General features: G+C 42.1%; 1 protein-coding gene across 5 annotated transcripts in view; it reads right to left on the bottom strand.

Moving 5' to 3' along the window:
• Positions 1-846: 846 nt before the first annotated feature.
• PDE4C (phosphodiesterase 4C) overlaps positions 847-14493 on the bottom strand; it is a 381540-nt gene continuing 367893 nt past the window's right edge. For all 5 annotated transcript variants that reach the window (XM_073544880.1, XM_073544891.1, XM_073544914.1 and 2 more), the window contains 5 exons: positions 12389-12488; positions 10188-10342; positions 5677-5799; positions 5300-5482; positions 847-2711 (listed from right to left, as the gene is read on the bottom strand). In XM_073544880.1, coding sequence (XP_073400981.1) covers positions 2130-2711; positions 5300-5482; positions 5677-5799; positions 10188-10342; positions 12389-12488 — 1143 coding nt within the window. In that variant the 3' untranslated portion in view covers positions 847-2129. The remainder of the gene's footprint in view (positions 2712-5299; positions 5483-5676; positions 5800-10187; positions 10343-12388; positions 12489-14493) is intronic.

Here is a 14493-nt window from a genome sequence, read left to right as displayed (position 1 = left end):
ATGTCACCGATGTTGCTGAGAAGTGCAAGATTATAGCAATGCAGCATTTTGAGTGCAAATCACAGTAAAGTTAGATCAGAGACGAGAGAAAGTGTGCACAGAATTGTGGCTTTGTTCAAAAGTGAACTACAAATACATTAAAATATAGTGAAACGTTAGAACAATAAATTAAATGGAGTCCATATCCCTTCTGAGGGCATTCCCATTTCTCAACCCAAATGGAAAGCATTGGAAGAATGCACACTGACACGCGTGTGACCGGGCAGATCAGCCAAATATGAGGGATAGGTACACTCAACGGTAACATCAACATTATGCACGACAAGACGCCGGACATACTGTAACACAGAAAATCACAGACAGATGAGAGGGCAGAACCAATAACCTTGACAGTATGTCAGTAAAAGCCATCAAGATGTCAACTATTTGTTCTAGCTGATATGAGTGGTGATGTCCAGTGCCCCTCTCTCCCTCCTAATTTATCTTTTCTCAAAGTACGGCTGTACACAAACCCAAGGGTATAAATAATATTGAAAATAGTGAAAGCTGTTACATTACAGCAAACAACTAGGAACTACATACATCTGTGAAGTATGGCTATACCGTGTACAATAAGACCCTCCCGGTAACACAAAAGGTGCGGATTTCAACAGGATGGCCAGCCATCAAACATGCATGGAGGCATTATGACTCTTCTCTGACAGCAGATATCAAGGGAAAGAAGGATTGGGTATGTTTAATTTCAAGGATGATAGGCCACCGCCAGAACTGTCTGGCAGCGTTTTTTTTTTTTCTTTCTTTCTCACTATGAAGAAGACAATCATGGCCAAGCATGTACAATACGTGTGGTGAGGAGATCGAGAAGAATAGCTGTCACATGAACAAACAGGCAGCCTCACTCTGTAAAGCGTATGGCCAGATATTGCGTTACTTTAAAAGCCAAAGGACACATGAGCAGCTGATCTGCCTTTTCTAGTAAATCCAACAATCTCTCCACCATAAATTTGTGCGACATTTGGGTTAAGAAAGTATGAACACCGGTCAGCTAACTGCTACACATGAATCAGAACACACATACAGCATTTCTACCATACCCTGAGGTTTAGAATATCTGGCGTTCCTATGCACACATAGACTACGCCTGTTCCCCCAACATTCCGAAATCAGGAAGGTTTGCAACATCAGGAGTAAAACCAAAAAGACCCGTGTTATGCATAATCCTTATAGGCAATGTAAGGATCATATATCTTCACGCATGGATCCCAGCCAGCATATTCAGCCATGTTCTAAGTTTTGTAGCGATGGAATAACCAGAGGTCCAGTGGGGATCCTAATATGTAAGGATTTACTGCTGGTCCATTGTTTCTTTTCACAAATTGTCTAGCTACTATCCACTGCTGGTAAATTTAGGCTGGGGCTACTTTCAATAGCATTCTATCGATGGCTGTTAATGTGGTGTTTAGGGGACGACACCGATATGTGTCCATCTGTATTGACAGCCACATAAAATGGGGTGGTAGACGATAAAGTCTTCAAAAAAACAGAAAACATTTGATTACCTATACCCATTACTTACTCCATTGTTCCAAGCAGCTTCATAAATAAGTTTCGGAATCTAAAGTCAAAACTATAACTTAAATATAAGCTGCTCGTAACATCATAAATTATAGCTATGCCCACTTACATTGCCACCTGTCTCTCCATTCATGAAGAAAAAGGTCACATCATGACCGACCATGGTGAAGAACAGCATCCTGGAACATGTACTTCACCAGCATCTGGAGAGGCTCAGGCAGATGGCGCCCAGTTTAGGGTATGTAAAATTTAGCACGTGTTTTAATACTGCAAATATTTTAGCTATAGTTTCCCTTTCTACCAGAAAGAACAGCAACCCACTGGCAGCTTACAGATCTTTGCCTCCAAAATTAGAAAAGAAATAGAACCATGACATTCCACCATGCTCTCCCATGCAGTTTCTCCGACGTTGGGGACAATTTGTTTCTTCTGATATCAGTTTTCCTTTTAAATACTTATTTTTTTTTCCATAAAAATCCATCCCTCCTCCAGAAAAATAAAATGTAAAGTGTGTGTGAATAAAAATAAAATAATAATGATGTGACAATTTGGCGTTACGTTCCTAATGGAAGATATGTGATGTTTCCCTCTTGGTCCAAACAGACCTCCCCCTGGCCTGCAGTCTCCTGCTTTGCAGTGTTAGCAGATGCCGCCCTCCTAGTGTCCTTTTGTGTCTGCGTCCTTTCAGCTGATAATTTCAGGTTATCAAAGTTCAGTACTTTTTTCTGCTTGGTCAGAGCGTTCTTTGATGGGAGTTCTAAGCGATCCAGCTGGTTGGCCACACTTCTGCAGGTGTCTACCGGCGAGGGCTGATCAGTTTCATCACTGACTTGGGCTGAATCGTCGGTGACCTGGATTTTTGAGTCACTGTTTTCCTCGTCCACAGGACTCTCTTCCTGTTCGGTGTCAGACTCTCCTTCTTCCTCCAGTGTCAGTTCAAACTGAAACTTGTCTCCTGTGGTGCTTCCCCTGTCGGGGTCTTGTTCTTCTGGTGGAGGGGATGGACTCTGGGGGATCATGCTTTGATACCACTCTCTATTGTCCTCTAAAGTGTCCAATATTTCTTGGGCATCTGGGTGTACCAAGTCAGCCCAAGTTTCCCACAGAGGATGCACAATGTAGTCAATAAAACCAACCTGCAATGACAGAACAATACAGAAGTGAGGGCTAGCTATGCTCAGACATGTACAGTCTCAAGGGACATAAGGACTGGAACAGACATGAAGCACACTGTATAGAGAGATCAGATTGACCTAAAAATTACGAGCTTCCGGTCTTATATTGCTAAAAGCATTGTGATCACTGTGTTTAGGATTGAGACCCCAAACAACAGAAGAGACTTGGTGTAGAGGAATATATAGGTGCTATGGTTCCCTACTTCTGATGCATCACTTAGTTTCCTGGGTGCAGCAGTTATGATAGAGCCACAGTTTTCTCTCCTGCACATCTACCAGAGTTTACATAACCTGCCTACACCACAGCTTTCTGTGTACAAGGTATAGTTATAGAGCGCTGCTAATCAGTGCTGGGGGCGTGGTAAGACTAGGAGGCACAAGGACAGTGGTCCTGAAGTGATAATCTCCTGCTGATAAAACACTGAATGTATTGAAAAAGCAAAACACAGTCCAGTAAGTGACACATCACTGTAATCATAGTCTCTTCCCCTAGAATATGGTGCTCTCAGATTATGTAGAAAAAATCTGGTGACAGATTCCCTGTATTGTCACCCATCATGTGCATAAATCCATTGAGAAACTGAAGCAATTTAAAAGGGGGAAATAATAACAAAATTAAAATAATGGAAAACAGATGGGTTGATTCTGCGCTGCCATAGGAAGAAGAATGATGAATGCCAATCTATATAGTAAGTGGTTTATTCGTCAACGCATTTCAAAGCATATGGCTTCTTCACCAGGACAACCACGCTTCATCTCCTTGTGGATCTGGAGCAGCCTCAAGCTTTTTTAGTGGTTGTGTGTACACAGCCCAAACCAGGTGAGCGCAATTGTGCTATTTCCCTACAGATCTGTTTTCCCAGATAGGACCCTAGTTGTGCTTTGTCTCCTTCTAGTCTCTCAAAACTAAAATAATGTGATTTTATAAGTATGAACACCCTCCGAAAATTGGGGATGTGTCAGAATTAGCCAATCACATTTAAACTCCTGGTAAATAGGAGGTAATAAATCAGTACTCAGTCGCCGAATCAGCTTTTTGTAGTCAAGTGACTGCAAGTATCCATTTTGCATACTTCTAGTCGTGTGCGTCAATGTCCTACTGAGAGAAGCTAGTCTCATGCTGGAACTAACGTGCATACATATCTCTTAGCATGGCAAACCCCATTAATGATCGCTAAGAGATAATAAGACATTGAAAACCCTGAGAATTAAGACATGAAAAATATTTCAAGATCGCATTGCTTTTCAAGTGTAAGGGTCTGTTAACAGTGATCGTTTGCTAGCAACATCACAGAAAAAAGGCGGCCATGTCTACCAATACCTGGCCACGGTACTAATGCACTGCTGCAGTAAGACCCCATGAAAAGGCAGAGGCAGCACAGGTGCTGACGAACAACCACTTACACACCGATCATCCACGGAGTGGTGGTTGCTTAGTTCTACAACTGCACATGGATGAGGCTGGTGTAGGCTACCAGTAACACAGACACATGTAGCACACCATGCCAGCTTACAGCCCATTGGGCACGCTCATACTATTAGTCCAGGGCGGGCGTGTACCTTACATGGCGGTCTGCTGCATTAGTAATGGGACCAGACATTAGTAATATCTGGAAGTTTTTCCGATTTTCTATGTTCCTTTAGTAAAAAGAAATGATAACCCCAAGTGATAACACTGTGCCTGCTAAAAAAAAAAAAAAATTTTTGCAGAAATCACATTGAGAACACCTAACCTCCTGCTGATTTCATTCACTTTTGGCTCAGGGGAAAAAGCTTTGAAAAGGGGGCAGGGGTGAACAATCTTTGGATCCTACTGCAATGGGGGAGGCTCCATGACATTGTTCTTTTGGGGTTCGCATTCACAGCTTGCATTGTGCAGTACAACATGACCTGACATTAGTTTACGTCATCATTTTCCCAGAACTAGAACCTTTTTTATTTTTCCATCAATGAAGCTGTTTGAGGGTTTGCTTTTTTTTTTTTGCATTACAAGGTGTACTTTTTATTGTTAAGTCGCTTTGATAGTTTTTCAGTTGCAATTTTTTGGAGTAAGCGAGATGGCTGAAAAACAGCAATTCTGCCTTTTTGATTTTTTTTTGATTTTAGGTTGTTTACATTAAAGGTTAATTTTATACTTTCAAAGATTGGACTTTTAGAAATGTCGCTATACAAACGTTTATTTTTTTTGCACTGTTGAAAATTTAATTTCGAATGGGATTATTAAAATTGCTGTCAGTGATTGACAGGAGTATGTAAATGGTTAACAGCAGCATATGAAGCAGGCTCAGCTGCAGAGAAACATCGGATGGCGTGCTCTTCTAGTCATCGGTGACTTCTGAATGGAGCAGGCATAGCTTCTATAGCCAGCACCGCCCTCTAGCATGGTCTGCATTGGACCCGCGTTCATTTTATTGAAACGTAATTACAAAAATGACGGTTAGCTAAAAATACAGTTAGCTGGAACAGGACAAATCCTTTAAGTTAGTCACCATATTTGAACACCTACTGTCCTACCTCAAAGCAGATAATATAAGAAAGCTGAGGAGTACCTGTGATTTTTCAACAGATGCATTGTGCTTATCACACATCGGACTGATCTCCATTCCCTTTTCCCGCTCCCTATCTCCTTGATGGAAGAATTCCACAATAATCCGATCCGTCCATTGGCGATACAACTCCAATGGTTTGGTGGGATTGCTGAGGTCTGCACAATGAACCATGTTTTGAAGGACCTAAGAAGAGAGCAACAGAGAAGATGAAAACACTATATAAATCACTAACGATTGCCACTGTTTCTGGTATTTACATGGAGAAAGGGAGCCAAGACTTGCTGCATACTTGCATGAGGCTCAAAACATGAGGTTTGCTGTATATTGCTGATCTAAGGCCATGTTCATACATAAACAGACATCATTTTTTTTAATACCTGTATCCGATCCGAATAATTATCAAGCAGCAAAACGCCCAAACTGGTCACTTTTTTTGTTTCTACCATTGTCTTCAGGTCAGCCAGAAGATTCATATGTTTGGACATATCAGTAGCCAGTACCTTAGGAAGAAAATTGAAAAGGATTAGTACAGAATATGTCTTACATTCCCTCCCCTAGAATACCACAGACTATTCGGAGCTGTAATTGGCCCTGGACACTGTGGTCTAAATGATCAATTCTCTTCCTGGCATGTAAAAGAGTGATGTTCCGTGGGATTCCAGACCATGGAGTTCCCAAAGAACTAAAAGGGACTCATTCATGTCTAGCTACTGTTAGTTCTAGAAATTTCCAATTCTCAAAATATTAAAGGGAAATTCCCATCGCTAAGATCCTATCCCAATATGTAGTAGGTGTAATAATAAGAATATTAGCAAATACCTCCAATTAGAAATGCAGTATAATTCTTCTGATTCGTTGTGCCACTTACCCCATGTGCAGGGCATTGCAGTAGCTTAGGTATCCATGGTTATGACCACTCATACAGTGACAGTTAGTTAGCTGCTAGTAGTTGTAACCATGGATACCTAAGCTACTGTAATGCCCTGCACATGGGGTAAGCAACACAGAGAATCAGAAGAACTATACTACATTTCTAATTGGAGGTATGTGTGAATATTATTATTATTACACCCCCTACATATTGGGATAGGATCTTGGAGATAGGAATATCCCTTTAAAGTGGATGTCCACTACCTCTGGGCAATCCTATTTTAACCCCTTAGCGACAGAGCCAATTTGGTACTTAATGACCAAGCCAATTTTTACAATTCTGACCACTGTCACTTTATGAGGTTATAGCTCTAGAACGCTTCAACAGATCCCACTGGTTCCGAGATTATTTTTTGAGACATATTGTACTTCATGTTAGTGGTAAAATTTCTTCGATATAACTTGCGTTTATTTATGAAAAAAATGAAAATTTGGCAAAATTTTTTAAAATTTAGCAATTTTCAAACTTTTAATAAGAGACAATAAGAGACATATTGTCACACAAAATGCTTAATAAATAACATTTCCCACATGTCTACTTTACACCAGCACAATTTTGGAAACATATTTTTTTTGACCAGCGATTTCTCATTTTTCCAACAAAATTTGCAAAACCATTTTTTCTGTTAGGGACCACCTAACATTTGAAGTGAATTTGGAGGGTCAATATAACAGAAAATACCCAAAAGTGACACCATTCTAGAAACTGTACCCCTCAAAGTGCTCAAAACCACATTCAAGAAGTTTATTAACCCTTCAGGTGCTTCACGAGAACTAAAGCAACGTGGAAGGAAAAAATAAACATTTTACTTTTTGACTTTAGAACCAATTTTTTTATTTTCACAAGGGTATCTGGAGAAAATGGACCACAAAATTTGTTGTGCAATTTCTCCTGAGTATGCCGATACCCCGTATTTGGGGGAAAGCCACTGTTTGGCTGCATGGCAGGGCTCAGAAGGGAGGGAGCACCATTTGACTTTTTGAACGCAAAATTTGCATGGATTCAATGGTGGTGACATGTCGCGTTTGGAGACCCCCTGATATAACTAAACAGTGGAACTCCCCAATTGTAACTCCAACCCTAACCCCAACACACCCCTAACCACAACCCTAACCCCAACACACCCCTAACTCTAACACACCACTAACCCTAATCCCAACCCTAATCCCAACCCTAGCCCCAACCCTAACCCTACCCCAACTTTAGACCAACATAACGGAAAAATGGAAATACATTTTTTTATTTTATTATTTTTCCCTAACTAAGGGGGTGATAAGGGGGGGGGGGGGTTGATTTACTTTTTACTTATCTTTTATCACAGTGATCAAAATGATCCAATAGGAAAAACTTCCTATTGTTGCTGGGTGCCGCCTGGCAAATCTCAGCGGGCGCATGGGCACCTGACATTTTCTTCCTGGAAGACACGTGGGCAGGGGGACTTCACAGGGGGGAATGCAGGGACACCTGAGAAGGTCCCACTTCTTTCTCCTCTGATGTGTGATCACATCAGAGGAGAGAGAAATTAAATAGAAAATCTGCCTTTTTTATTGTGGTCGCCGTTATTCCATTATAACGGCGATTGCAACACTGGGGTCGGTAAAAACCGAACCGAATCATGTTCTCTGGGGTCTCAGCTACCCCCGGTAGCCGAGATCCCGGAGAAATTCCGACTCTGGGGGGCAGCATACACTTATTTCTCAGCACCGTTTAACAGCGGCGCTGAGGCATAAGTACCCTTAAATGCCGCCACTAAAAGGCATATCAGCGGTCGTTAAGGGGTTAAATGAAGTGGTCCCCATTGTGAAATAAAGTAGCATATATTCACCTCTTGCACCAGTGCCGTTCTAGCAATGTCGGTACCAGGTCTGCCGGAGTTTGTGTGAGTCCTGTAGCCCATTATTGATCACCGATGGGCAACAAGGCCACATGAACCCCAGTGCCAGCTGCTGATGCAGAATGTGAGTATCCGGATAGTGGACAACCCCTTTAAGTATAGCTTATTGGAATAGCTCGACAAGGACAGAAATGTTATGTTTAATGGCTGGTACAGCGATGACACCATTGTGACCTGTTCAATTGATAAAGCAAATTTGGACCAAATTGTGGGAGGAGAAATTTATAGGAATTTAACTGTTCAGTACCAGTATTTGTATTTATTTGGGAATATTCATCAACCCATTTCAATTTTTGCAAATTCTTTAAATCTGACCTGAATCACTTTATTGATTAATAACTCTAAAATGGTTCTCTCACTGATTCTGAGACTGTTTTTAATGACACAGTGTACTACTTCATGTTCGTGGTAATTTTAGGTCAATATGATTTACATTTACCGTATATACTCGTGTATAAGCAGAGTTTTTAAGCACTTTTTTGTGCTGAAAATGCTCCTCCTTGGCTTATACACAAGTCAATTGTCTCAGAGGGCCGGCGGAGGAGGGAGAGCGGCAGAGCAGCGGGTCACAGGAGACAGTGCCTGTAACTGTGCCCGCTGCTAAAGAGAAATTAATATTCATTTCTCTTATAGAGCGCACAGTGACACCCGCAGCTGCCGGCTTCCAGAAGACATCCAACTCACCTTCCTGCGTGCCCTCGCTGCATCTCATTGGTTCCGGCGCCAGCAGCATTTCCGGCCGAGTGATCACGTGGCCCCACTTATTAATGTAATGAATATGCACGCCTCTCCACTCACATAGGTGTGGAGTGAATATTCATTACCTTAATGAGCGGGGCGGGGCCATGTGACCGCTTGGCCGGAAGAACTGCTGGCACCGTAACGAGATGCATCAAGGACACGCAGGAAGGTGAGTAGGATACTTGTTTTTTTTTTAATAGGAAACATGCATAACAGGATAGGGGATAAGGATCCATGCATACAAGGACAGCGATGGGGGAGCCATGCATACAAGGACAGGAACCGGGAGCCATGCATACTAGGACAGCAATGGGGGGAGCCATGCATACCAGGACAGGGATGGGGGAGCCACGCATACCAGGACAGGGATGGGGGGACAATATATACCCGGCTTATACTCGAGTCAATAAGCTTACCCAGTTTTTCATGGCATAATTAGGTGCCTCGGCTTATGCTCAGGTGGGCTTATACTCAAATATATACGGTATTTATCTTTTATGACAATTTTTTACTTAGTCCTTCTATGAGATTTCAAATTTCAATTGTTTATTCACTGATCTAACACCCTGCAATAGTAATGTATTGCAGGGTATTAGACCTGGAAAGTTTAATACTGACAGGAGGCATGATACACTCTACTTATACAGGGCAGACCTAAAGGATGACAACCATCGGCACCCTATGACTGCATTGTGGCAGGGATGGTGTGGGGCAATGAGTCCTCACCTTATGACAACATTCTAAATGCCACGTTTGCTACTGAATGCTACATGTAAAGTTTGTAGGCACCAGCCTGGCTGTCAATAAAATGGACTTTGGGCTCCCGTGCCTGCTTGATCACCATAAAGTGCCTGTATATGATATGTTAAGAACCCCTCTCCCATCATGACATACAGGAAAGAGGTAAAATATAACTCAATACAGCATCCACAATAGAATACATACAAGAATGATCACCCATAGCAAAGATTAAAATGAATTCCCCATTATATTGGCAAGTTTGCCATCCAGGCCAGAAAGGCTACATATTGTTTTCTCCCTGCAAGCCCTTTTAATGAACAATGGGTCAATGCGGTTCCTCTAGGGAGGGGAGTTCATAGCACCTTATAGCCACAAAACAGCATAAAACCAACCAGAGTAAGGCCTCTCCAAGGGCCGACCAGCGGCCACCTGATCATTCCAACATCTAATTACATTGATTTGTTCCTGAATGCAGAACAGTAGCTGACACCAAGCAGTCCCTTACTAAAAAATAAATCAAACCATCCTCTCCATAACTCTGCAGACGTGAATCATTGCCAGCTCTCTGGTCACCCACTTACCATATCAATGACCATTTTTCGTAAAGTCTGGCGCTGTTTTTTGGTCAAATTCTGAAAAATGTCGCAGTTCTCTTCTTGAAGGAGCTTAAATCCAACTGCAAGGTGATGGTTTTCTAAGACAGAAGCATCATTATACATCAGCGCCAGCTCAGAGTCTAAAAAGGCAAGAAAAAAAAATGATACATAATCAGGTGTAGAAAATATGGAATATACAGTGGGGAAAAAAAGTATTTAGTCAGTCAGCAATAGTGCAAGTTCCACCACTTAAAAACATGAGAGGCGTCTGTAATTTACATCATAGGTAGACCTCAACTATGGGAGACAAACTGAGAAAAAAAAATCCAGAAAATCACATTGTCTGGTTTTTTTTTTCATTTTATTTGCATATTATGGTGGAAAATAATTATTTGGTCAGAAACAAAATTTCATCTCAATACTTTGTGATATATCCTTTGTTGGCAATGACAGAGGTCAAACGTTTTCTGTAAGTCTTCACAAGGTTGCCACACACTGTTGTTGGTATGTTGGCCCATTCCTCCATGCAGATCTCCTCTAGAACAGTGATGTTTTTGGCTTTTCGCTTGGCAACACGGACTTTCAACTCCCTCCAAAGGTTTTCTATAGGGTTGAGATCTGGAGACTGGCTAGGCCACTCCAGGACCTTGAAATGCTTCTTACGAAGCCACTACTTCGTTGCCCTGGCGGTGTGCTTTGGATCATTGTCATGTTGAAAGACCCAGCCACGTTTCATCTTCAATGCCCTTGCTGATGGAAGGAGGTTTGCACTCAAAATCTCACGATACATGGCCCCATTCATTCTTTCATGTACCCGGATCAGTCGTCCTGGCCCCTTTGCAGAGAAACAGCCCCAAAGCATGATGTTTCCACCACCATGCTTTACAGTAGGTATGGTGTTTGATGGATGCAACTCAGTATTCTTTTTCCTCCAAACACGACAAGTTGTGTTTCTACCAAACAGTTCCAGTTTGGTTTCATCAGACCATAGGACATTCTCCCAAAACTCCTCTGGATCATCCAAATCCTCTCTAGCAAACTTCAGACGGGCCCGGACATGTACAGGCTTAAGCAGTGGGACATGTCTGGCACTGCAGGATCTGAGTCCATGGTGGCGTAGTGTGTTACTTATGGTAGGCCTTGTTACATTGGTCCCAGCTCTCTGCAGTTCATTCACTAGGTCCCCCCGCGTGGTTCTGGGATTTTTGCTCACCGTTCTTGTGATCATTCTGACCCCACGGGGTGGGATTTTGCGTGGAGCACCAGATCGAGGGAGATTATCAGTGGTCTTGTATGTCTTCCATTTTCTAATTATTGCTCCCACAGTTGATTTCTTCACTCCAAGCTGGTTGGCTATTGCAGATTCAGTCTTCCCAGCCTGGTGCAGGGCTACAATTTTGTTTCTGGTGTCCTTTGACAGCTCTTTGGTCTTCACCATAGTGGAGTTTGGAGTCAGACTATTTGAGGGTGTGCACAGGTGTCTTTTTATACTGATAAGTTTAAACAGGTGCCATTACTACAGGTAATGAGTGGAGGAAAGAGGAGACTCTTAAAGAAGAAGTTACAGGTCTGTGAGAGCCAGAAATCTTGATTGCTTGTTTCTGACCAAATACTTATTTTCCACCATAATATGCAAATAAAATGAAAAAAAAAACAGACAATGTGATTTTCTGGATTTTTTTTTCTCAGTTTGTCTCCCATAGTTGAGGTCTACCTATGATGTAAATTACAGACGCCTCTCATCTTTTTAAGTGGTGGAACTTGCACTATTGCTGACTGACTAAATACTTTTTTTCCCCACTGTAGATATTAGCGTCTATTTGTAGCTTATGAGAGGCAAGATCAGAGCTCATGTGTGACAATTCCTAGTCACTACCTGACATACTCAATACAGCCTGTTCCAGATTAAAGCGGATGTCCATCTTAGTAAGATGAACGTTAATCTTTCATCTGTCTGTAATTTCACTTCTAGAAAATGAGAACTGTGTGAGTCCTTAGTGAGAACAGATGGAAGTCATGTTTAATAAGTGACATTTCCCTGCCTGTAGTCCGCTTTTAACACCAGATCTAAACATCTCTAACCTGAGCTGCATTCTCCCAGTGTCCAGCACAATATATGTCTGCGCTTTTACTTTCCAGTCTGTGCTTTGGAAGTTTATTATAAAGGTGGAGGTTCTACCACTTACTGGTATTTATTAGAAATTGATTTGATACGCCTGGATGATCAACGTCATGAATAGCACTAGCGAAGATGGCAGCCATGATTTCCAAGTCAGTAAACACAGCCTGTAAATATATAAAAATATTTAACTTTAGATTATTAAAAACAAAAAAACATAAAAAAAGTCTAAAAGCAAAGTTAAGTTCTACGGCTAAAACACTGGGTCTTCCACCATAAATTGAATAGAATGCCCCCATTGGACCGTTTTATTCCAAAAATTAAAGGGTTATTCCAGTGGAGCATACTGCCACATTGGTAGGCGAGTGGCACCAATGACATGTGCATGATTCAATCTAGTGAATATGATTGTGCACACAACCTATCAAGTATCTACAATGGTCGGCACCAGAATAAACCCTAAGCAAGTTATGCCTGGCCACACCAACCGGAGCCTGGCCGCACTAATCAGAGCCTGGCTGCACCAAACGGAGCCTGGCCGTACCAGCTGGAGCCTGGCCGCACCAATCGGAGACTGGCCGCACCAACCGGAGACTGGCCGCACCAACCGGAGACTGGCCGCACCAACCGAAGCCTTGCCGCACCAACCAGAGCCTGTCTGCGCCAACCGGAGCCTGCCTGCGCCAACCAGAACCTGGCCGCACCACTCAGAGCCTGGCCGCATCACTCAGAGCCTGGCCGCACCAACCAGAAAATTAGCCTTTTTCACTGTGATCTGGTGAGACTGTTATTTCTAAACTTATCACATCGAGATCTACTCACTCCAATACTAGTCACTACAATACCTGAGATAGAAGCAAAGTGGTCTATGCAATACACAACTCACGCACTGCAGCACTAATTTCCCGGCACTGTCATTGCATTGATCAAATAAAAAACTCCAAAACCGGAAAACCTCTTTAATAACAATGTAATTTATTCAGGGTCTGGATTCTTAGATGATAGCTTTTGAGGTAATAAGTGCATAAAACAACACATGTCTTTTCTTTTACTACATTCACAGCAATGAGCTGTCCTAATCATCACCTGATAACTGAGGACATTACCACTTCTAGTATTAGGGTATGTGCACACGTTGCAGAAAATTTCTGCACAAAAACCTGAATCCCTTCCCAGAAACCGCACCTATTTTTCCGCGGCGGTTTTTGCGCGGTTTAGATGCGTTTTTGATGCGTTTTTTACCACAGCGGTTTCTAAAAGCATGGGAGAAGCCTAAACCGCGGAAAAAAACGCAAAATTAATGTGCATGCTGCGGTTTTTACCGCGATGCGGTTTTTTTCGCGGTAAAAAACGCATCAATGTGCACACAAAGTGCAAAATGCATAGAAATGACTGTGCAGCTTATTTTTAGCGGTTTTATAGCGGTTTTATAGTGAAAACCGCGGTAAAAACCGCTAAAAAAACGCTGTGTGTGAACACAGCCTTATGCACAGCAATCAGCGGTCTTAATCAACATCATCCATTCACTAAGGACACTAGTACTTCTAGTATTAGGCTACGTGATGAGCTTTTGGTAAGTTTTTAATGTTGCACCAATTCTGCACCTATTATGAAAATGAGTTTACTTGAGGATTTTACTTGCGTTTTTCAGATGGTGTTATTTGTCTCTTGTTGTTATGACATGTTTTAAGCAAAGCTGCTTTGTTTTTGATACTTCATGGTATTTGGCTTTGACAAAACTTTATTAATATACTCTATTTTTTTAGACTATAAGACCCACCTCAAATTTAGAGGAAGAAAATAGGAAGAAAAATCATTTTGAATGTGAAAATGGGGGTCTGTCTTATAGTCCGAATTGAGCTTAACGGCGGAGGGGGGGGGCAATGGAGTGGGGTCACAGGAGGCAGGGTCAACTCTGCATGAAGTGGGTAGAGTGGTGCGACATGGGGTCCTGGGCTGAGATGAAGGGGACTAAACACTATGTGCGATTTATACCTGCGCATATTCCGCATTTATTGTAAGTCTATGAGAAAAATATGCACATAAAATCAGCATGCCTGCAGGAGAAATTGACATGGTGTGGATTTGAAATGCGAAGCACAGATCAGTTGTCGCTGAGCAAAAGAAAAGCAGAGAGGGCATGAGATTTCCATGAATCCCATCCACTTTGCT

Source organism: Dendrobates tinctorius, unplaced genomic scaffold, assembly GCF_039654945.1.
Source record: "Dendrobates tinctorius isolate UK_male_01 unplaced genomic scaffold, ASM3965494v1 ptg000011l, whole genome shotgun sequence".
NCBI classification, from domain to species: Eukaryota; Metazoa; Chordata; class Amphibia; order Anura; family Dendrobatidae; genus Dendrobates; species Dendrobates tinctorius.
The sequence above is the reverse complement of the archived record's forward strand: the minus strand, read 5'-3'. Positions and strand labels throughout refer to the sequence as shown.